Source organism: Nerophis ophidion, linkage group LG10 (genome assembly GCF_033978795.1).
Source record: "Nerophis ophidion isolate RoL-2023_Sa linkage group LG10, RoL_Noph_v1.0, whole genome shotgun sequence".
NCBI classification, from domain to species: Eukaryota; Metazoa; Chordata; class Actinopteri; order Syngnathiformes; family Syngnathidae; genus Nerophis; species Nerophis ophidion.
In genome coordinates, this window is record NC_084620.1 from 12,450,617 (window position 1) to 12,475,547 (window position 24,931).

A 24,931-nucleotide genomic window follows, 5' to 3' on the forward strand; every position below is an offset into this window, starting at 1 on the left:
TATGTTGCTCCAAAACTGGTATGTACCTTTCAGCGTTAATGATGCCTTTACAGATGTGTAAGTTAGCCAGCCTTGGACACTGATACACCCACATACCATCACAGGTGCTGGCTTTTCAACTTTGCACCTATAACAATCCGGATGGTTATTTTCTTCTTTGGTCCGGAGGACATGTCGTCCATAGTTTCCAAAAACAATTTGAAATATGGACTCATCAGACCACAGAACACTTTTCCACTTTGCATCAGTCCATCTTAGATTAGCTCGGGCCCAGCGAAGCCGACAGCTTTGCTGGGTGTTGTTGATAAATGGCTTTTACTATGCATAGTAGAGTTTTAACTTGCACTTACAGATGTAGTGACAAACTATGGTTACTGACAGTGGTTTTCTAAAGTATTCCGGAGCCCATGTGGTGATATCCTTTACACACCGATGTCACTTTTTGATGCAGTACCGTCCGAGGGATCGAAGGTCACGGGCATTCAATGTTGGTTTTCAGCCTTGCTGCTTACGTGCAGGGATTTCTCCAGATTCTCTGAACCTTTTGATGAAATTACGGACCGTAGATTGTAAAATCCCTAAATTTCTCGCAATAGCTCGTTTAGAAATGTTGTTCTTAAACTTTTTGACTATTTGCTCACACATTTGTTAACAAAGTGGTGACCCTCACCCCATCCTTGTTTGTGAGTGTACTTAATATTTTCTCAATAAATCTAATTATTTTTTTCATTTTGACAAAAAAAATATATGCACTGCTTAAAATTGCATACATTTTAAACTTTACTAGTATCCATTATTGCAACAAGTACTACAGTGTATTATCATACTTTTAAAACAAGTTTTTGTCTAAATAAAAATACTTAACTTTACAGCAAACTACCCATCAAATTCATAAAAATGACAATAAATTGTAAATTTTTCTTTACAGCAAATTACTTTGAATTGAAAAAAAATATATTTTTTTTTGCGTAAAAATTCTGTTGACTAAGCTGCCAGTTTTTGACTATAAAATCGACGGTTGTAGTTTTTAACGGTGCATTGCTGTAAAATGGAAAGACGGCACATTCGTTTTTACAGTAGAAAATCTCGCAGCTAAATTGCCGGAATAAAAAGATAACTTGTACTTTTTTTTCCATTAACAATATGTTGTAAAAAAACAATGTAAATTTAACACGAACATTCTGGCAACTAAGCTACTAGCTTTTTCCGTAATACCCCCCCCTCACAAAAAATAAACAGTGGTACTAATTTTCCATTTACCGTTAAATGTTGTAGAAATTGAAAGAAACCCCCACTATATTTTACAGTAACATTTTGTAAATGTAAAGTTTTTACTGTAAAATTGACAGTCTACTTAAAACAATTGATATAATTAATAATAAAATCCAGAGGCCAATTCATACATTATTTGCTGTTACAAGCGGCCCTCAGATGGCAGTCATAACTGTAATGTGGCCCTCAACAAAAACAAGTTTGATATGCCTGAAAATGTTTGTATATATATTAATTTATATTTGATAGGTTCATTCCTACCGCGACCCCGAAAGGGAATAAGCGGTAGAAAATGGATGGATGGAAGGTTCATTCCTAAATATTTCACCGCCGACTTTACGGAGACATTGAAAATTATTTATTTCACACTTTTTTTTAAAGATTCAGGCAAAGTCCTGATGCATTAGATAATTCTTAAATATTTTCAATAGCAGTTGGAATTTGTTCTTCATGTTTTAGAAAAAGAGTTGTTTCATCTGCTAACTGACCATTGCTTCCATGCCAGTAGGTTCAAATACGGTGATAACAGACATCCTTGAGGAATGCCCACATTGATTAGGAAACTGGGGTTGTGCCTCAGACTAGTAAAACACAACTATTAATATTACCATAAAGTCCTCTAATTTTGTCCCAAAACTTTAATACCAAATCTAGTGTGTCCCAGCATTAGAAAAATAAAGTCATGTTCTAGTGTGCGGGTCCCCAGACTACGGCCTGCGGGAAGTCCCAAGTTAAAAAAATAAATACTATATATGTGTTTTTTTTTTTAATCTGCCCTTTCTAATCTATTTTCTATCTACCGCTTCATACCACACATTACTTTCAGATTTCTACAGAACCATCTATAATTTATAATTTAAGAAATAACCTAAAATTGCTTGTTTCGTACTACGACAGTGGAAACAAAACTTGCGGTTATAAATCACGCATTTTAAATTTGATGAAAAGAATGAAAGTGAATACAAGCCATACTTATTCAACAGGCATCCATGTCACACTAAGAGTGGCCGTATAAACAATGCCAACACTGATATAAACTGGTGCCACATCGTGAAACCACACTAAACAACAATAACAAACACATTTCTGGAGAATATTTGCACCGCAACAGGACATAAACATAACAAAGCAAATTCCCAGAGTGGTTCTCAAATGGGGGTACTTGAAGGTATGCCAAGGGGCACGTGAGATTTTTAAAAAATATTCTAAAAATAGCAACAATTAAAAAATCCTTTATGAATATATTTGTTGAATAATACTTCAACAAAATATGAATGTAAGTTCATAAACTGTGAAAAGAAATGCAACAATGCAATATTCAATGTTGACAGCTAGATTTTTTTGTGGACATGTTCCATAAATATTGATGTTAAAGATTTATTTTTTTGTGAAGAAATGTTTATAAATGAAGTTCATGAATCCAGATGGATCTCTATTACAATCCCCAAAGAGGGCACTTTAAGTTGATGATTACTTCTATGTGTAGAAATCTTTATTTATAATTGAATCACTTTTTTTTTCAACAAGTTTTTACTTTTATATCTTTTTTCCAAATAGTTCAAGAAAGACCACTACAAATGAGCAATATTTTGCTCTGGTATACAATTTAATAAATCAGAAACTGATGACATAGTGCTGTATTTTACTTCTTTATCTGTTTTTTTCAACCAAAAATGCTTTGCTCTGATTAGGGGGTACTTGAATCAAAAATATGTTCACAGGGGGTACATCACTGAAAAAAGGTTGAGAACCACTGCCCTACAGTACCGTATTGCTGAAACTATACAAATCCTTTTGCCTTCACTGTCGTATTATATGTGCATATAGATATATGCGTATGCAGACGTCAGACCCCGTTGTGCAATGTCTAAATTATTTTATGTGTAGGGCTCCAAAGACATTTTAGACAGACACACAGGTGCTGTAGTTCCCCGCTTTTACTTTGAAAATTAAGACTTGCGGTGTCAGACCATGAAAAACCATCAATTTTGGTCTGTTTCCCATGTTTTTGTTTACTGGGGATCTTCAATTTTTCTTTCCATAACTAAAAACGCTTTGTTTTTAAATTTTTTTTTTTTTTTCCATTTCTATTTATGAAAATAAAATTGATATACCAAAACATACACCGACCTTTAGGCCCCCAAGGACAAGTTGATTCGAGTGCACTCTCCTAGCACAGTGGTTCTCAAATGGGGGTACGCGTACACCTGGGGGTACTTGAAGGTATGCCAAGGGGTACGTGAGATTTTTAAAAAATATTCTAAAAATTAGCAACAATTTAAAAATCCTTTATAAATATATTTATTTATTAATACTTTAACAAAATATGAATGTAAGTTCATAAACTGTGAAAAAAAATACAACAATGCAAACTTCACTGTTGACAGCTAGATTTTTTGTGGACATGTTCCATAAATATTGACGTTAAAGATAATTATTACAATCCCAGAGGGCACTTTAAGTTGATGATTACTTCTTTGTGTAGAAATCTTTATTTATAATTGAATCACTTGTTCATTTTTCAACAAGTTTTTATTTTTTTCCAAATAGTTCAAGAAAGACCACTACAAATGAGCAATATTTTGCACTGTTATACAATTTAATAAATCAGAAACTGATGACATAGTGCTGTATTTTACTTCTTCATCTCTTTCTTCTTAAGTCTCACCTTAAAACTCATTTGTATACTCTAGCCTTTAAATAGACTCCCTTTTTAGACCAGTTGATCTGCCGTTTCTTTCCTTTTTCTCCTATGTCCCACTCTCCCTTGTGGAGGGGGTCCGGTCCGATCCGGTGGCCATGTACTGCTCGCCTGTGTATCGGCTGGGGACATCTCTGCGCTGCTGATCCGCCTCCGCTTGGGATGGTTTCCTGCTGGCTCCGCTGTGAACGGGACTCTCGCTGCTGTGTTGGATCCGCTTTGGACTGGACTCTTGCGACTGTGTTGGATCCATTAGGGATTGAACTTTCACAGTATCATGTTAGACCCGCTCGACATCCATTGCTTTCCTCCTCTCCAAGGTTCTCATAGTCATCATCGTCACCGACGTCCCACTGGGTGTGAATTTTTCCTTGCCCTTATGTGGGCCTACCGAGGATGTCGTAGTGGTTTGTGCAGCCCTTTGAGACACTAGTGATTTAGGGCTATATAAGTAAACATTGATTGATTGATTGATTGAATTAAAAAAAATGTTCAGAGGGGGTACATCACTGAAAAAAGGTTGAGAACCACTGTCCTGGCATACATAAGTAGTGCAGTGTACACCTTCCTTGTTACAGTCATTGTGATCACAGCCAGTGTCTCGCACCAAATTTGTTTGGGTACTCTGGTAATTGCCTAGGAAAAGATATCCATGAATCCATCGCTTCATTAGAGCATTCATCTTGACACAACCACTCCAAGTGTACTTTGCAAAAGCATAAGGCTTCGCAGAGAGAAACGGGCGTCTCATTTCCAACAGAGTGGGATCCGTTACCAACAGCTGATATGAAAGGCACAAGCGGTGATAAATGGATGGATGGATGGATTAATGATATGAAACCTCAAGAACCTTTGGATCACCATGACGCAGCTCCGTAAATCTTTGTTCCGGCACAAAAAAATGTAGTTTTCTTTCCAGCAAGGTTTTAAAAATGACACGAATGACAGTTTTGTAAAAAATATTTTATGTGACGTTTCAAGACAACACAAAAGACATACAAAAGACATTCAAATGAAAGTCAGCAAGGTGGTGTGCGCCGTTCAGTCGCTAACAACAGTCGTGTCATATATTACACTCTTGATTGCCTACTTCGTACAATAATTATGACGATCCAGTGGATTTGCGGTAAATTAACGAAATCTTGAGACATTTTCAAGCAATTGTGGACACACCCACCCCGGCATGGAGAGACTCTTTGGACCAGACACAAAATCCTAAAAACAATTGTAAACAAGACAAGAGTTACACATTTAAAAATGACTGTAAAAGAACAACAGATTTGGCAAAACGTCTCAGTCTGCAAGGCCTCCGTGCAAAACTGCGTCAATGTGGCTAAATTTAGAGCGCTCTCCTCTTTTTTTTGCCCGCTTTTGTTTCTTCTGACATCATCTTCCTCTTGCTGCTTCTCTGCGGTCCAACAAAAGGACAATGTTGCTTTAGTGCAAATAGGCTTTGTGGAGAAGGGCTGAGCAGGGGCCAGGGAGAAGGTCATCTTCATGTTGGCGGTGAGGCCGTGTTTGGTTTGACACCTGGGACCGGTCTGGAGGAGATAATAAAACAAAAATTCATACTAGCATCAGGACTCCCGTCACAAACAATCCAAGGGCGCCCACCTAAGAGCTCTGAGAGGTGGGACGGCGGAGACTTTTCCCACAGGTCTGAGTCCTCCTGCTGGGGGCATCACGACCAGCAGCCTTGGAGGAGGTTTTGAGGTCATCACTCGGACTGGACTTGCTGTAGGTGAGGCTCCCCTGGCAGGACTGAGGGGCAGGGGCCTCTGAGGTGGGAAGGGGGACGGTCTGGGCTGCAGCTAAAAAAAACAATTGTATTGATTATTTTGTATAAAAAAAGAAAGGCAAAAGACAGCCTCACCAGTGGGGATCTTGTCGGGTTAAGGGGGAGTGGCTTCTTGGGAGGGCTAAGACGCTGTGGTGGTGGTGGTGGGGATTTCCGGGTGACTCCTGGCGGCTTGCCTGCCGGAAGAGGCGGGCGGGACCCTTTTGGAACCGGTCGCAGGGGTCGCACAACGTTGACCGGCTGGGTGCCGGTGGGAAGCGGTGCCGGTCGGAGAGGAAGGACCTCTTTGCTGGTGGCGGGAAGCTGCAGGAGCGATAAATCAAACAAATGAAATCATTTTGACAAGATGAGTCATGATGGCAGTTCAAAAATGCGACGCACCCCCTTATGGACGCCGGCTTTGTTGATTGGTCCCACAACCTTTAAGTGAAAGGCGGGATTTAGATGGCCGTTCTTCTTCCCGTTCTCCGCAGACGTATTCGTCCTGTCAAAACAAAATATTCATTAATTGAATTGAACTGAAATCAAAAAACTTTTGGATGCTATTCTGATTAACATGGTAAGTGGAAAAAACTTTATTTTATCTAAAAACTTTTTTGATTATCAGTGATCCGCCGTCATAATGTGCTGAAAACCATTTTTAGAATACCATGAGGGCCAATAAACAACAAGTTACATGCCACCAATTGGTCCAACTTTGGGCAGCCCTGATTGCCAGCCTTGTGCTTTCAAGACTATTTGGATCAGTGTGATTGGCACCACTAAACATTGTCCCTAGTATGTACAGTGGGGCAAAAAAGTTTTTAGTCAGCCACCGATTGTGCAAGTTCTCCCACTTAAAATGATGACAGAGGTCTGTCATTTTCATCATAGGTACACTTCAACTGTGAGAGACAGAATGTGAAAAAAAATCCAGGAATTCACTTTGTAGGAATTTTAAAGAATTTATTTGTAAATTATGGTGGAAAATAAGTATTTGGTCAACCATTCAAAGCTCTCACTGATGGATGGAGGTTTTAACTCAAAATCTCATGATACATGGCCCCATTCATTCTTTTCTTAACACGGATCAATCGTCCTGTCCCCTTAGCAGAAAAACAGCCCCAAAGCATGATGTTTCCACCCCCATGCTTCACAGTAGGTGTGGTGTTCTTGGGATGCAACTCAGTATTCTTCTTCCTCCAAACACGACGAGTTGAGTTTATACCAAAAAGTTCTATTTTGGTTTCATCTGACCACATGATATTCTCCAAATCCTCTGCTGTATCATCCATGTATCCATTTTGGTATAAACTCAACTCGTCGTGTTTGGAGGAAGAAGAATACTGAGTTGCATCCCAAGAACACCATACCTACAGTGAAGCATGGGGGTGGAAACATCATGCTTTGGGGCTGTTTTTCTGCTAAGGGGACAGGACGATTGATCCGTGTTAATGAAAGAATGAATGGGGCCATGTATCGTGAGATTTTGAGCCAAAACCTCCTTCCATCAGTGAGAGCTTTGAATGGTTGACCAAATACTTATTTTCCACCATAATTTACAAATACATTCTTTAAAATTCCTACAATGTGAATTCCTGGATTTTTTCCACATTCTGTCTCTCACAGTTGAAGTGTACCTATGATGAAAATGACAGACCTCTGTCATCATTTTAAGTGGGAGAACTTGCACAATCGGTGGCTGACTAAATACTTTTTTGCCCCACTGTAAGTGTGAGTGTGAATGTTGTCTGTCTATCTGTGTTGGTCCTGACTTGTCCAGGATGTACCCTGCCTTCTGCCCGAATGAGGCTGAGATAGGCTCCAGCACTCTCCACGACACTGAAAGGGACAAGCGTTAGAAAATGGATGGATGGATGTGGTGGCATATTAGAAGCCAGTCGTCGTGTTTGCTTCTATCTGCTACTATCAGGATATACTGTATTTCCTGTAATCTTCATTTGCAAAGCCGGGCTCGTTAAAAGACTGGATGGTCTCCAGAAGCTTCTCTGTGGTGTAAATCAGCACGCGAGGAGCCGAGGTTGCCTTACGGCGCTACGTCACGCAGCTTCAAGTAGAGGGATGCACTCGTAAAAGAAGCTCTCGAGGTAATAAGAACTTGGATTTTGTTTGTGTGTGACGGGGGCAAGCCGGTGCGGTCGTCAAAAATGTATTGATCTGTCGTAGTCCCAGGCAGCACAAGACGCGTGACATGACGTCTCTTACGTGCCGCAGAGCCAAACAACAATGACATCACATGCATGGCTGTCGTACTTGTTGCTCTTATTCTTCTCTCGCTGTGTGAGCCACTTGTGGAAGTAGGACGTCTTGATGTGGTAGCAGTAGAAGAGCAGAAGAACAGCGGGGAGGACCACCAGGAAGGCAAACAAAAGGCCAACCACCAAGCCCACTTGACCTGCAAACACACACGTGCAACGTTAGGTCCGTATGTAACTACAGTGGGGCAAAATAGTATTTAGTCCGCCACCGATTGTGCAAGTTCTCCCACTTAAAATGATGTCAGAGGTCTGTAATTTTCATCATAGGTACACTTCAACTGTGAGAGACAGAATGTGAAAAAAAATCCAGGAATTCACATTGTAGAAATTTTAAATAATTTATTTGTAAATTATGGTGGAAAATAAGTATTTGGTCAACCATTCAAAGCTCTCACTGATGGAAGGTTTTGGCTCAAAATCTCACGATACATGGCCCCATTCACGATGAGTTGAGTTTATACCAAAATGGATACGTGGATGATACAGCAGAGGATTGGGAGAATGTCATGTGGTCAGATGAAACCAAAATACAACTTTTTGGTATAAACTCAACTCGTCGTGTTTGGAGGAAGAAGAATACTGAGTTGCATCCCAAGAACACCACACCTACTGTGAAACATGGGGGTGGAAACATCATGCTTTGGGGCTGTTTTTCTGCTAAGGGGTACAGGACGATTGATCCGTGTTAAGGAAAGAATGAATGGGGCCATGTATCGTGAGATTTTGAGCCAAAACCTTCCATCAATGAGAGCTTTGAATGGTTGACCAAACACTTATTTTCCACCATAATTTACAAATAAATTATTTAAAATTCCTACAATGTGAATTACTGGATTTTTTTTTCACATTTTGTCTCTCACAGTTGAAGTGTACCTATGATGAAAATTACAGACCTCTGTCAACATTCTAAGTGGGAGAACTTGCACAATCGGTGGCTGACTAAAAACTTTCTTGCCCCACTGTATATGCCATCATCTGCTGATTGTGTGGGCACGATAAATAGGAAAGGAAAACATTGGGCTCTTTGATCACGCTGTCATTTATGGGTTTGTCAAATATGTTGCGCAACACAGCAGCAAGAAAACTAATGGTGTTACTGCACGACGAAGCAAATTGCAATAATAGCGCTGATGAGATCATGCAAAACAACAGTATGGCAAGTGTAACATGCACATGAACATCTGAGTAGCAACATTTTGAAAAGAGGTCCTATTATGAAAAACAATGTTTCTTACCTGTTGGCACCTGTTTTTGAGTATTTGGGATCCCCATAAGTTCCAAAAATATGAAATAAAAACATGCACGGATATACGGCGGAGATATTTATAAAACCATCTTGCCTTCTTTCAAATTTGCTCCAAATGAGCCGTGGACATTTTGAGACTTTAGTGATGTATTTTGCCTTAGATATACAATACAGGCCAAAAGTTTGGACACACTTTCTCATTCAATGCATTTTCTTTATTTTCATGACTATTGTAGAGTGTCACTGAAGGCATCAAAACTATGAATGAACACATGTGGAGTTATGTACTCAACAAAAAAAGGTGAAATAACTGAAAACATGTTTTATATTTTAGTTTCTTCAAAATAGCCACCCTTTGCTCTGATTACTGTTTTGGCACACTCTTGGCATTCTCTCCATGAGCTTCAAGAGGTAGTCACCTGAAATGGTTTTACCTTCACAGGTGTCATTGTTTTGATGCCTTCAGTGACAATCTACAAGGTAAATAGTTATGAAAATAAAGAAAATGCATTTAAATGAGAAGGTGTGTTCAAACTTTTGGCCTGTACTGTATACACACACACACACACAAATATATATATATATATATATATATATATATATATATATATATATATATATATATATATATATATATATATATATATGTATATACACATAGGAAATTTAGTAATATAAATATAGATATATCGATCAATTGTTACACTGTTTAGTAAATATATATGTATACATATATATATACATATATATATATATACATATATACGTATATATATATATATACATATATATATACATATATACGTATATATACATATATGTGTGTATATATATATGTATATATACATATATGTGTATATATACATACATACATACACACACACATATATATATATATATATATATATATATATATACATATATATACATATATATACATACACACACACATATTTATATATACATATGTCTTTATTATGACTTCCTAAAAGTGTGTGTGTGTACTCACTGTCGTACTGCACGGGTCCGCTGTCCACGCTGCCTCCAAGGCCTGGCTTCTCGCAGAAGGGCGGTGCCCAACCTCGATTACAGTGGCAGTTGCCATTGCTGTTACACACCTACAGTACGCACACAAACAATCAGATAAAAAAGGAAGGACCATTTTTTTGTGATTTTGACACATTTGAGTTGGGATGGACTTTTTGTAATCACGGCGTCATCAAATGAATAGTGATCTGTGACAGCCCCAATTTATGTTATTTTTTCATGTGCTTAGAGTTACCCACGTTTTTTTCTTAGTCGTAGTCTCCCACTCAGGCCGGGGACACACCCACCTCACGTTGTTAAAAGGAGACACAAGTGAGTAAGCTGTGAATGTTAATTTAACCAAGGAGGCACATTTTGCCCTGATGCATTTTTTTGGTAATGTCAAAAATCATGGAATATGGAATTTTCCCAACATTTGGGAATGCCACTGAAATTTGTGAAAAAGATAACACTTTAAATTTGAAAAGGCGGTAATCATGAAAAAGAAACTGCAATTTTTGAGGGAATTTTGCCTATCATTCACAATCATTATGAAAGACACAACGAAGGATGGATTTTGTATCGGGTGCCTTTGAAAGATGGAGATGATTGAAGGCAGATGTAGATTTTTACATCTGACGCCAAACTTGCTAATTTATTTTTTGGTAGGTAAGTCAGGCATTTACATTTTCTTATTACTTGTAATAAATGGAAATGGACATTTTGTACGGAAACTATATTGTCCAATACAGTCCATGAGCTTGTCTAACACAGCTATTATGTTTGTGCAACGAATGCTTAGGAGCAAAGCACCATCACACTAGTGTAACGCTTATTAGCATACAAGCCCGGTCAATTAAATTTTCGACAAATAAAACCTATGTGGATATGGGTACTGTCAGTACCTATTTTGTTGTCTATATGTTGATACGCTGAGGAAATGTGTTCCAACATTAGCACGGCTAATTGTGGTTTCTGGTACTGCATGTGCATCAAACACATATGGGGTGGTATTTGCTTGACACAATATACTGCATTACATGTTATAATTTTCTACTTTGTGTATTGACATGGTAGTAAGCTATATGACTTATGCGTAAAGTAATTGCACTTTGCACTGAAAGATGGTGATGTGCATACATGGAAGAGAATGCAGTTGGATGCAACATGGAGTTATTCTGAACAAAATGTAATAATAATAATAATGATGGATTAGATTTATATCGCGCTTTTCTATTGTTAGATACTCAAAGCGCTCACAGAGAAGTGGGAACCCATCATTCATTCACACCTGGTGGTAGTAAGCTACATTTATAGCCACAGCTGCCCTGGGGTAGACTGACGGAAGCGTGGCTGCCAGTTTGCGCCTACGGCCCCTCCGACCACCACCTATCATTCATTCATCATTCATTCGGGGCAAGGGTGAAGTGTCCTGCCCAAGGACACAACGGCAGCGATTTGGATGTCAATAGGTGGGAAGCGGACCTGCAACCCTCAGGTTTCTGTCACAGCCGCTCTACCCACTACGCCATGCCGCCCCAAAATATGTCGGTAATTTTAGTGTTGGCCTTGGCTTGCCATCAAAGTAGGCCTATGCGATATATAATTATTTTGATGGTAGTCCCTGCATCCATCCATCCATCCATTTTCTACCGCTTATTCCCTTTTGGGGTGGCGGGGGGCGCTGGCGCCTATCTCAGCTACAATCGGGCCGAAGGCGGGGTACACCCTAGACAAGTCGCCACCTCATCATATGGCCAACACAGATAGACAGACAACATTCTAGCAGGGTAATGCCAACAATCTGTTCCGACTCCTGACGAAAATATTGCTGTGTAACTTTACAAATAAATTTGGTTAATCGACATCAGTAAAATGTGGCATAATTACTTAGTAAACCATCTTGCATGAACAAGAGAAACCTACAGCGTAGGACTCGTCGATTGCCGTTTGAAGTTCTTTGGAGTAGGATTTGGATTCGGCTGTGTATCTGGCAACCTCAGTCATGGAGAGTGGTAGGGGACAACAGACTTTAGACCGGGATTGCGGTACCATTTCTGGCCACATTATTACACATGGCAATTTTAATATTCAAGTCCAGTCATTCATCCATTTTCTACCGCTTGTCCCTGTCAGGGTGGCAGGGGTTGCTAAAGTCTATCTCAGCTGCATTCGGGCGGAAGGCGGTGTACACCCTGGACAAGTCGCCAACTCATCGCAGGGCCAACACAGATCAACAGACAACATTCACACTCCCGTTCACACACTAGGGCCAATTTAGTGTTGCCTATCATATTCAAGTCATGAAATGTAAATGGAGTATTGTTCTGCTGTAAGCAGGCTTTTATGTATGTTTATTTAGAAGTTAGAATGCATTAACAAATACATCCATCGTCGTGTTTTTCATAATGATTGTAATTCGATAGGCAAAATTACCATAAAAGTGCAGGCATAGATGACTTCCCTCACTCTTCTTTGGTACAATCCCCATCCCTGTCCAGAATCTGTACATTGTTGTTCTCAAATGAGTACTATTTCTACCAAAGGTGCAGGTAGACAGCTGAGTCTTGGCCTGAAGAATTTGCCCGTCGATGCTGTGGCATGCGTTGGCTTAGTGGTTGTTTTGTTTCCCCAATATATGAATAAGTGCATTCAACATTACACTGGCTAGCATAGATAAGATTGTCTTTGTTGGTGTGGGGTACCCGGTCTTCAGGATGCACTAGTCTGTATTTAAAGGATGTTCTTTCTCTTGGTGTGTCGAACATGTTTCAAAGTGTCCATGATCCTAAAAGCCAACACATTGGACAGTGTGTGTGGATGCAGGATAATAATAACAATAAATATAATAATAATAATAATAATAATAATAATAGCAACAATCGGGACCCTTGTGTAAACCTTAGTTACAGCTGGGACTTCATCTTGTCGCGCAACACAATTGTCCACAGTCTACCTCCTACATCCCCATCCACTAATGCAGTGGTTCTCAACCTTTTTTCAGTGATGTAACCCCTGTGAACATTTTTTTAATTCAAGTACCCCCTAATCAGAGCGAATTATTTTTGGTCTAAAAAAGAGATAAAGAACTAAAATACAGCACTATGTCATCAGTTTCTGATTTATTAAATTGTATAACAGTGCAAAATATTGCTAATTTGTAGTGCTCTTTCTTGAACTATTTGGAAAAAAAGATATAAATATAACTAAAAACTTGTTGAAAAAAAACAAGTGATTCAATTATAAATAAAGATTTCTACACATAAAAGTAATCATCAACTTAAAGTGCCCTCTTTGGGGATTGTAATAGAGATCCATTGTCATTTTTTGTGGTCACGTTCTGTTTGGTTTTGGACTCATTGGGCACTCTTGTTTGTTTTTGTCAACATGATTACCAATTAGTTTTTACCTGTCATGTCACGCACCTGGTTCATTTGGACTCATGCACCTGTTAATCACCACAGCATTATTTAAGGCTGTAGTTGCCAGGCAGTCAGCCTGGCGACATCACCTCCTACACACCCATGTTATCCATGCCGATGACCCATGCTCTTTTTCAGTCACAGTAATTGTTTTGCCTTAGTGCAAGTTTTAGTTTTCATAGCCAAGTTTTTGTACCTCCTCTGTGAGCGCCTTTCGTTTGTTCCTTTTTTTTAACAAATTAATAACAGAATATGTCATTACCACAGGAAAAACAAACCACACCATAGTCCAAGTCATGACATCCATCTGGATTCATGAACTTAATTCTAAACATTTCTTCACAAAAAAACAAAAAAAAATTGCAAAAGTATATGGACTCATAAACCTTGCATGATGTCTCCTTATCTGCCTCAGGCTACCTTGTACGGTTCCAATAAATAGCTCATTACCCCGGGGAGGCTGCTGTATTTCAGCTGTTGTTTTATTTCATCTTATCATTCCTGCCTTCTACGGCTGCTTTGTGCAATGGCAAAACACACAAGTTTAGCCCAAGGACACAGATCATGGCAGTGTTTTTTTTCCTGTGTGTGTGTGTGTGTGTGTGTGTGTGAGTGTGAGTGTGTGTGTCCTTACTCCATTGCCGTGGCACCGTGCGATGCAAACCTCCAGCTCGTTAAACGATGCGTTTTGACACCGGCGGTCCCGACATACCTGTGGGAACAAAAGCAAGTGGATGTGGAATATTTGCCTCAGAGACACACTTCAGCTGGCACTGAAAACAGATTTAAAACTTTATGCGTTCTTCCAGTTTGAGCACTTTCATGATCAACCGTCTCACTTGTGTATTCTATTACTTGCAAAGAAAGAAAATGTTAACACAGTGTTTCTCAAATAGTGGGATGGGATCCCCTGTGGGGGTCACAGTGAGGTGAGGTGACAGGATTGAAAAGAAAAAAGGAGTCAGCAGAATATATAAAGAATGTAACTCGCACAGTGCTTTGTACAGAAAAAATATGACGGTTGATATTAAGTTCTTACTAGTAATTAAATTCAGGTTAGTCATGGGAAATTCACCCCCCTTCGTTTTTAAGAGAGTACACTTTGGCACTTTTACACAAAAATACACATTTTAAAGAGTGACGTGAAAAAGAAAGTACCAGAATCCTGCTGTTACTGTTGCTGCTGTCTTATTTGCTAATTTTTTAATGTTTAGGTTAGTTTTTTAAATAGAATCATGCAATATGCTCCAATCAATGTGCCCCCTGCTGTTCAAATCCACTGCCATTTATTTGCTTTGTGGCTGCAAGGCTCAGTTGGTAAAGCGGCCGTGCCAGCAATTTGAGGGTTCCAGGTTCGATCCTCGCTTCCGCCAGCCTAATCACTTCCATTGTGTCCTTGGGCAAGACACCTCACCCACCTGCTTTAAACCAGTGCCACACACACTGGTTTGAATGTAGCTTAATAGATGTAGATATGTCCCACTATGTAAAACGCTTGAGTCTCTAGAGAAAAGTGCTATAGATAAATAATTCACAATTCACAGTGTGTAGTACAGATATTACTTACAGTGGTGTACAGGGGCAAATGTGCAGAAATGCTATAAACAAATAAATTACTAAAATGTTGTGAAATGTAGTTGACGAAGACTAAATCAACATAAAATATGACTAAAATGAACACTGAATCACGTTAATGCTTCGGGCTGTAAACAAACTTTGCAAATGCTGAATTTCATACAAACCCCCAAAACGCCACATGAGAGAAATTCTGCGAGTTTGTGGAACATAACAGAAGTTACCCAGGTTGGGACATCTGTGGAGTCTGCCGACAAAGGGAACCACACTTTTTATACATTTTTAAAATTTTTATTTTTGCCTAGCATTCACAATCCCTATGTCAGACATGGACACATGTATCTTTCTTGTTGTTATGCATTCTAATTTGTAATGTATGGCAAGTAGGAGGTGGCTAACGATTCAGCAAATAGGAGTCATCTATTGCACACATAATGGTCTCAAAAGAAATGACAACAATACTCTATTTACATGGCATGACCTGATTATTAACCAAGCATCAGTGATATGGTTATTACAAACCCCGTTTCCATATGAGTTGGGAAATTGTGTTAGATGTAAATATAAACGGAATACAATGATTAGCAAATCCTTTTCAACCCATATTCAATTGAATGCACTACAAAGACAAGATATTTGATGTTCAAAGTCATAAACCTTATTTTTTTTTTGCAAATAATAATTAACTTAGAATTTCATGGCTGCAACACATGCCAAAGTAGTTGGAAAAGGGCATGTTCACCACCGTGTTACATCACCTTTTGTTTTAACAACACTCAATAAATGGTTTGGGAACTGAGGAAACTAATTGTTGAAGCTTTGAAAGTGTAATTCTTTCCCATTCTTGTTTTATGTAGAGCTTCAGTCGTTCAACAGCTGTCGTATTTTACGCTTCATAATGCGCCACACATTTTTGAAGGGAGACAGGTCTGGACTGCAGGCGGGCCAGGAAAGTACCCTCACTCTTTTTTTTACGAAGCCACGCTGTTGTAACACGTGCTGAATGTGGCTTGACATTGTCTTGCTGAAATAAGCAGGGGCGTCCATGATAAAGACGGTGCTTAGATGGCAGCAAATGTTGTTCCAAAACCTGTATGTACCTTTCAGCATTAATGGTGCTTCCACAGATGTGTAAGTTACCCATGCTTTGGGCACTAATGCACTCCTATACCATCACAGATGCTGGCTTTTGAACTTTGTGTTCATAACAGTCTGGATGGTTCGCTTCCCCTTTGGTCCGGATGACACGATGTCAAATATTTCCAAAAACAGTTTGAAATGTGGACTCGTAAGACCACAAAACACTTTTCAACTTTGCATCAGTCCATCTTAGATGATCTCGGGCCCAGAGAAGCCGGTGGCGTTTTCGGATGTTGTTGATAAATGGCTTTCGCTTTGCATAGAAGAGCTTTAACTTGCACTTACAGATGTAGCGACAAACTCTATTTAGTGACAGTGGTTTTCTGAAGTGTTCCTGAGCCCATGTGGTGATATCCTTCTGAGATTGATGTTGGTTTTTGATACAGTGCCGTCTGAGGGATCGGAGGTCACGGTCATTCAATGTTGGTTTTCGGCCATGCCGCTTACGTGGAGTGATTTCTCCAGATTCTCTGTACCTTTTGATGATATCATGGACTGTAGATGTTAAAATCCCTGAATTTCTTACAATTGCACTTTGAGAAATGTTGTTCTTAAACTGTTTGACTATTTGCTCACGCAGTTGTGGACAAAGGGGTGTACCTTGCCCCATCCTTTCTTGTGAAAGACTGAGCATTTTTTGGGAAGCTGTTTTTATACCCAATCATGGCATCCACCTGTTCCCAATTAGCCTGCACACCAGTGGGATGTTCCAAATAAGTGTTTGATGGGCATTCCTCAACTTTATCAGTATTTATTGCCACCTTTCCCAACTTCTTTGTCACGTGTTGCTGGCATCAAATTCTAAAATTAATGATTATTTGCAAAAAAATAAATATATATCAGTTTGAACATCAAATATGTTGTCTTTGTAGCATATTCAACTGAATATGGGTTGAAAAGGATTTGCAAATCATTGTATTCCGTTTATATTTACATCTAACACAATTTCCCAACTCATATGGAAACAGGGTTTGTATAAACACTAATGCAGAGGAACTACTTTTAGCGACGCTGTGATCACAGAGAGCTAACTGGCTTATGGAGCTATTGATATACAGAGCTGGTGAAGTGCCATATCGCCTCTGGGTTGGTCAAAAGTTAATTCTAGTTTATGAATCATACCTGTCACCAATGTAGTAGAAGGTTGTGGTCAACTTTGACATTCAACTTAGACTCAGTGTTCGCAAGTAAGACATGAAAAGACGCTGGTTTGTTACCACCTTTTTTTTTTTTTTTTTTTACCTGCGTGAGGTTTACAATTATTGCTCAATCTAAACGAGAAAATATGAACATTCCATCAGTTGGCATCTCAGTGAGAGCCGTCATCGTACGGTAAGTGATAGTTTTATTATGTTTGTAGTTTCAATTGCTTGTTTAGCACTTAGCAATACTGCTACTTGCTGGATTAGATAATTTAGCTTCTAAAACTTGTAACTGATTCTCCTAATATGTAGGCTAAAAAATATAAGGTTCTGGATCATCATTTGTCTCTGAGTAGTCATTGATGGCTAGCATAAAGTTTGCCACCTACTCAGTGGCCTAGCGGTTAGAGTGTCCGCCCTGAGATCGGTAGGGCGTGAGTTCAAACCCCGGCCGAGTCATACCAAAGACTATAAAAATGGGACCATTACCTCCCTGCTTGGCACTCAGCAACAAGGGTTGGAATTGGGGGTTAAATCACCAAAAAATTAATCCCGGGCGCGGCACCGCTGCTGCCCACTGCTCCCCTCACCTCACAGGGGGTGAACAAGGGTATGGGTCAAATGCAGAGGACACATTTCACCACACCTAGTGTGTGTGTGTGTGTGACAATCATTGGTACTTTAACGTTAACTTTAGTTGTATTTTATTTTATTACATAGCTGTTATGTGTCTGTGAAATTAATCCACAGCTGTAAACTTAAAATGACCAAAATGCACAAATATTATATGTTGTTATGAATGTCCCTGTTACTACATTACATATACACTTACGGCATGTATATAAAGGAGGTTATTGCATTTTTTTAAATAGTGCTTTATAGGTGATATAGAGCGAATCCCATTACCTCCATTGTTAGCTGACTTTTTCTAGCGTTTATTTACTAGTTAAAATGCATAAACAAAGAAAAAACATATGTGTGCTTGTCTCACATAAGGATAGGCAAAATATGAAAAAGTGCAGTTCCCCTTTAAAGACATCCCACAAAAAAGTTGGTAGAATTAATTGTTATTTAGGTCTTTACTTGGCTGTAGAAATTGCTCGCTCAATAATCTTGTAAAATAAGACATATTAAGTATTTAATGACACATAACTCTCAGGTGGGGCTTCACGGTGGGAGAGGGGTTAGTGCGTCTGCCTCACAATACGAAGGTTCAATCCCGGGCTTGGGATCTTTCTGTGTGGAGTTTGCATGTCCTCCCCGTGACTGCGTGGGTTCCCTCCGAGTACTCCGGCTTCCTCCGTCTTCCAAAGACATGCACTTGGGGATAGGTTGATTGGCAACACTAAATTAGCCCTAGTGTGTGAATGTGAGTGGGAATGTTGTCTGTCTATCTGTGTTGGCCCAGCGATGAGATGGGGACTTGTCCAGGGTGTACGCCGCCTTCCCGCCCGATTGTAGCTGAGATAGGCACCAGTGCCCCCCGCGACCCCAAAGGGAATAAGCGGTAGCAAATGGATGGATGGATAACTCTCAGGTTCGGTGCCAACAGTTAACTTCCTGGTGGTGCCTGGCTAACTTTTGTTATATTTTGTGAAAATGCAGCATATCTCTCCTGCAGTTGTCTTTGGGAGTTGTCTGTGTTTTTTGGCATTTGCAGAATTTTTTCTTTTGCATTTTTTTGGATGATTGTGCATGTTTGCCCCCGTTGGCCACCTTATATACCGTACTACTAGTGGTTAGAGTGTCTGCCCTGATATCGGTAGGTTGTGAGTTCAAACCCCGGCCGAGTCATACCAATGACTATAGAAATGGGATCCATTAAATCCCTGCTTGGCACTCGGCATCAAGGGTTGGAATTGGGGGTTGAATCACCAAAAAATGATTCCCGGACGTGGCCACCGCTGCTGCCCACTGCTCCCCTCACCTCCCAGGGGGTGAACAAGGGGATGGGTCAAAAGCAGAGGACACAATTCACCGCACCCAGTGTGTGTGTGTGAGACAATCATTGGTACTTTAACTTTAATGCCGCACTAATAGCATAAGGGATACAGCAGTGTGTGTACACATCTGTTAATGCTAAAGTCGCGATAGTAGAGCAGGTGAACTGACTGCCTGACTGTGTATTTTCTATTACTTTTTAAATATATTGCACATGGTGCGTACCTCAATTGTCAAAGTGGAATTTGTCTGGAAAAAGTGGCTGAAAATTAGCAAGGTCGTTCCTCCGGTCCAAACGTTGCATCTGATAAGTGCCCAGGAGGGAGAGACAGTGCTCGTTGTTCAAATATCTGAGACTTGTAATTTGGCTTCGGCTGACTTTGAATAACAAGTAATGTCACACTTTGCTGAATCGAGGACGCACCTGGCCCTCGCCACACTTGGTGCCGGTCACGACAAGGCCGGGGTCGGGTAGGTCGCCCTGGCCGTCCTGCGTGCTGTAGACGTAGGTCCCGCGACACTTCACCTCCATGCCTCCCGTCTTGACGGTGGTGTCGATGGACACAGCGTTGGTACCTTTGGGCTTCTTGGCAGCACTGTGGCACTGGATCTTTCCACACTTGGCGTCACTGCACACAAACACATGCAGCAGTCTTAATGTTGTTTACTGCTGAAAAGCACTCCCCACAAACTAACAGGGGAACAAAATGCACAGTGCGTAAAACAAGTATTTGATCCTGTCTTGATTGTTTAAGTTTACCCCCTTAAAATGAACAATCCAGAACTTATATGCTATGTTGATTGTAACACAGAGATGGAGTGCAACAAATAACAGTACCTAGTGGTTAAAGATTATACACTTTTTGTACAACCCCTGTTTATGTTTCTTTGAGATGGTCAGCAGAGTTGCAACCATCACAAGAGGGTTTTTGTTCAGAAGAAAAATCTCCAAAGCAGAATGTTAGCACATCCATGTTTGACAATAGGGATGCTGTTGTTAGAGTCATATTAAGCATTTCTCTGCACCCAAACGCTTGATTTTGGTCACATGCGACCACATTACATTCTCCCAAAGTTTGAGTCATCCAGGTGTTGATTGTCAAATTTCAGACGGGCCTGTAAAGCAGAGGGACCTTCAGGCTCTGCAGGTTCTTAAATCTTTACAGAAAAGTGTTATTAATGTTTTTTCTTGGTGACTGTGCTTCCAACTTCCTTGATATCATTACCCAGCTTTCCCCTAGTAATTCTGAGCTGGTCTCTCACCTTTCCAACAATCATTCCTACACCACCAGGTGAATTCTTGCATTGAGTTCTTCAGATTGTTATCCAGTATTTCTTCAACTTATGAATTATTGCACCAAAAGTGGCCTATTTCTCACCATCTTGTGGTCCATTCCAGTGTTGTGCAAGTCTACAATCTGGTTTCTGATGTCATTTAATAGGTCTTTGGTCTTCCCCATTGTGGTGGAGATGTTTGAACACAACAGACTGATTATATGAAACATATCTTTTATCAATTTTAAGAGGTTGAGAATAGGAGTACTTTTGTCATTTGGGACACGAATAATGTGTGCTTATTGGACACATAACCGGTATGGTAGAGGATCAAATACTAATTTCTTTAATATTTTTAAATTTAGTAATATATACATCCTTTATTTACAGGGGTCATATTATGATCCATCCATTCATCCATTTTTTACCGCTTGTCTCGTTCGGGGTCGCGGGGGGTCGCTGGAGCCTATCTCAGCTGCATTCGGGCAGAAGGCGGGGTACACCCTGGACAAGTCGCCACCTCATCGCAGGGCCAACACAGATAGACAGACAACATTCACACTCACATTCACACACTAGGGCCAATTTAGTGTTGCCAATCAACCTATCCCCAGGTGCAGGTTTTTGGCTGTGGGAGGAAGCCGGAGTACCCGGAGGGAACCCACGTAGTCAGTGGAGAGAACATGCAAACTCCAGACAGAAAGATCCCGAGCCCGGTAGTGAACCCAGGACAACTCGTCCAGAGTCGGGACCCAGGATGGACTGCTCGCCAGTGTATCGACTGGGGACATCTCTGCGCTGCTGATCTGCCTCCGCTTGGGATGGTTTCCTGTTGGCTACACTACGGACGGGACTCTCGCTACTGTGTTGGATCCACTTTGGACTGGACTCTCACAGTTGTGTTGGATCCACTATGGATTGAACTTTCACAGTATTATGTTAGACCCACTCGACATCCATTGCTTTCGGTCTCCATATGCGGTCCTCTCCAAAGTTTCTCATAGTCACTGTCACCGGCGTCCCACTGGGTGTGAGTTTTCCTTGCCCTTATGTGGGCTCTACCGAGGATGTCGATGTGGTTTGTACAGCCCTTTGAGACACTAGTGATTTAGGGCTATATAAATAAACATTGATTGATTGATTGATTGAACTGAGGACCTTTGTATTGTGAGGCACATGCACTAACCCAGACATGGGCAAACTACGGGCCGTGGGCCACATACGGCCCGTTAGGCTTTTTAATCCGGCCCGCCGAACTTGTCCAAATTATAGTAAAAACCTCCTTTTTTTCCCCTTTTCCCTGCAATGCCCATGTTTCCCCAATAGATGGCGCACTCAAAACACATTGACCGTTGATGGAGTGGCGCGTATTTCTCTTTATTTCACTTAAATTTTCACTTCGTTTCACATCACCATTAAGCCCTTCTGTAAAAATGAGCGGACGAAAGAGAAAGAAAGTGGACAGCGAATGCCGAGTGTTTAATAAGGAGTGGACAACAAAATACTTCTTCACTGAAGAAGTATTTCGTTGTGTAATAATTTGTTTTGAATGATGAAAGTGATTCCATTTTTCAATAAATGTTGATTTCTTTAACTTTGCACCTTCGATTGAAACTTATTTAAAACAGACGCAATCTTAATAAATCACAGTGCGTATGTTATTTTAATCTATTTACATTTCCTCCTCACAGTATCTGCGAAATAGTATGTAAATGCCATATCTTGCATATTCCTTGAGACAAATTTATTAACTGATAAGGGCTATTTTTCACATTTGAAAGACAGTTAATAAATTGGGTTGTAGTGTTCTTACTGTGCTATGAGGTTTGCACACACTACATTTAATGCTTTAGTATGTCCGGCCCAAACACTCCCTCCAAGTGCACCTGGCCCGGCCCCTCTGTCAAATTTTAAAACCCATTGTGGCCCGCGAGTCAAAAAGTTTGCCCACCTCTCCACTAACCCCTTGCTGTTTTTCTAAATTTAAACACTTTCTTGTGGTGTACATAAGATGTAATGGTGGTTCTTTGGTCAACATTTTGCATAGATTATGTTTTACGGACCATCTTCAGGATGCACCTTTTTGTGGGTGGTTTAATTTAAAAGTTGTTTTTGCATAATAAGACCCCTTAAAAAGTTTTTCACATTATGTCTCTCTCTGTACAATTAATTTGAAATTAAATGATAGAATCTTGAAATCTCCTTAGGAGGGTAAACTTACATAATAAAAACAAACAGTAGTACCTCAACTTATGAGCCTAATTGGTTATGTGACAGAGCTCTAAACAGAAAACACTATCTTCCACTGAAATGTATTAAAATCAATTTGATCGGTTGTAGCTGAGATAGGCGCCAGCGCCCCCCGCGACCCCAAAAGGGAATAAGCGGTAGAAAATGGATGGATGGATGATCGGTGCTTTCCCCCTTAACGCCCAACCTCCAAAACATCCATCCATTTCCATCCATCTTCTTCCGCTTAGCCGAGGTCGGGTCGCGGGGGCAACAACTTAAGCAGGGAAACCCAGACTTCCCTTTCCCCAGCCACTTCGTCTAGCTCTTCCCGGGGGATGCCGAGGCGTTCCCAGGCCAGCCGGGAGACATAGTCTTCCCAACGTGTCCTGGGTCTTCCCCGTGGCCTCCTACCGGTTGGACGTGCCCTAAACACCTCCCTAGGGAGGCGTTCAAATGGCATCCTGACCAGATGCCCGAACCACCTCATCTGGCTCCTCTCGATGTGAAGGAGCAGCGGCTTTACTTTGAGTTCCTCCCGGATGGCAGAGCTTCTCACCCTATCTCTAAGGGAGAGCCCCGCCACACGGCGGAGGAAACTCATTTCGGCCGCTTGTACACGTGATCTTATCCTTTCGGTCATGACCCAAAGCTCATGACCATAGGTGAGGATGGGAACGTAGATCGACCGGTAAATTGAGAGCTTTGCCTTCCGGCTCAGCTCCTTCTTCACCACAATGGATCGGTACAACGTCCGCATTACGGAAGATGCCGCACCGAACCGCCTGTCGATCTCACGATCCACTCTTCCCTCACTCGTGAACAAGACTCCTAGGTACTTGAACTCCTCCACTTGGGGCAGGGTCTCCTCCCCAACCCGGAGATGGCATTCCACCCTTTTCCGGGCGAGAACCATGGACTCGGACTTGGAGGAGCAGATTCTCATTCTGGTCTCTTCACACTCGGCTGCAAACCGATCCAGTGAGAGCTGAAGATCCCGGTCAGATGAAGCCATCAGGACCACATCATCTGCAAAAAGCAGAGACCTAATCCTGCGGTCACCAAACCGGAACCCCTCAATGCCTTGACTGCGCCTAGAAATTCTGTCCATAAAAGTTATGAACAGAATCAGTGACAAAGGACAGCCTTGGCGGAGTCCGACTCTCACTGGAAATGTGTTCGACTTACTGCCGGCAATGCGGACCAAGCTCTGGCACTGATTGTACAGGGAGTGGACCGCCACAATAAGACAGTCCGATACCCCATACTCTCTGAGCACTCCCCACAGGACTTCCCGAGGGACACGGTAGAATGCCTTCTCCAAGTCCACATAGCACATGTAGACTGGTTGGGCAAACTCCCATGCACCCTCAAGAACCCTGCCGAGAGTATAGAGCTGGTCCACAGTTCCACGACCAGGACGAAAACCACACTGTTCCTCCTGAATCCGAGGTTCGACTATCCGGCGTAGCCTCCTCTCCAGTACACCTGAATAAACCTTACCGGGAAGGCTGAGGAGTGTGATCCCACGATAGTTGGAACACACCCTCCGGTGTCCCTTCTTAAAGAGAGGAACCACCACCCCGGTATGCCAATCCAGAGGTACCACCCCCGATGTCCACGCGATGCTGCAGAGTCTTGTCAACCAAGACAGCCCCACAGCATCCAGAGCCTTAAGGAACTCCGGGCGGGTCTCGTCCACCCTCGGGGCCTTGCGACCGAGGAGCTTTTTAACTACCTCAGCGACCTCAGCCCCAGAAATAGGAGAGTCCACCACAGATTCCCCAGGCACTGCTTCCTCATAGGAAGACGTGTTGGTGGGATTGAGGAGGTCTTCGAAGTATTCCTTCCACCTATCCACAACATCCGCAGTTGAGGTCAGCAGAACACCATCCGCACCATACAT

At 41.1% G+C, this 24,931-nt stretch overlaps 1 protein-coding gene across 2 annotated transcripts in view; it reads right to left on the reverse strand.

The window, feature by feature from the left end:
• Positions 1-5,152: 5,152 nt before the first annotated feature.
• Positions 5,153-24,931, reverse strand: part of adam19a (ADAM metallopeptidase domain 19a) — a 128,185-nt gene continuing 108,406 nt past the window's right edge. For both annotated transcript variants that reach the window (XM_061912414.1, XM_061912415.1), the window contains 8 exons: positions 19,946-20,150; positions 14,358-14,435; positions 10,285-10,393; positions 8,025-8,166; positions 6,153-6,255; positions 5,847-6,074; positions 5,588-5,784; positions 5,153-5,514 (listed from right to left, as the gene is read on the reverse strand). In XM_061912414.1, the coding sequence (XP_061768398.1) occupies positions 5,469-5,514; positions 5,588-5,784; positions 5,847-6,074; positions 6,153-6,255; positions 8,025-8,166; positions 10,285-10,393; positions 14,358-14,435; positions 19,946-20,150 (1,108 nt within the window). In that variant the 3' untranslated portion in view covers positions 5,153-5,468. The remainder of the gene's footprint in view (positions 5,515-5,587; positions 5,785-5,846; positions 6,075-6,152; positions 6,256-8,024; positions 8,167-10,284; positions 10,394-14,357; positions 14,436-19,945; positions 20,151-24,931) is intronic.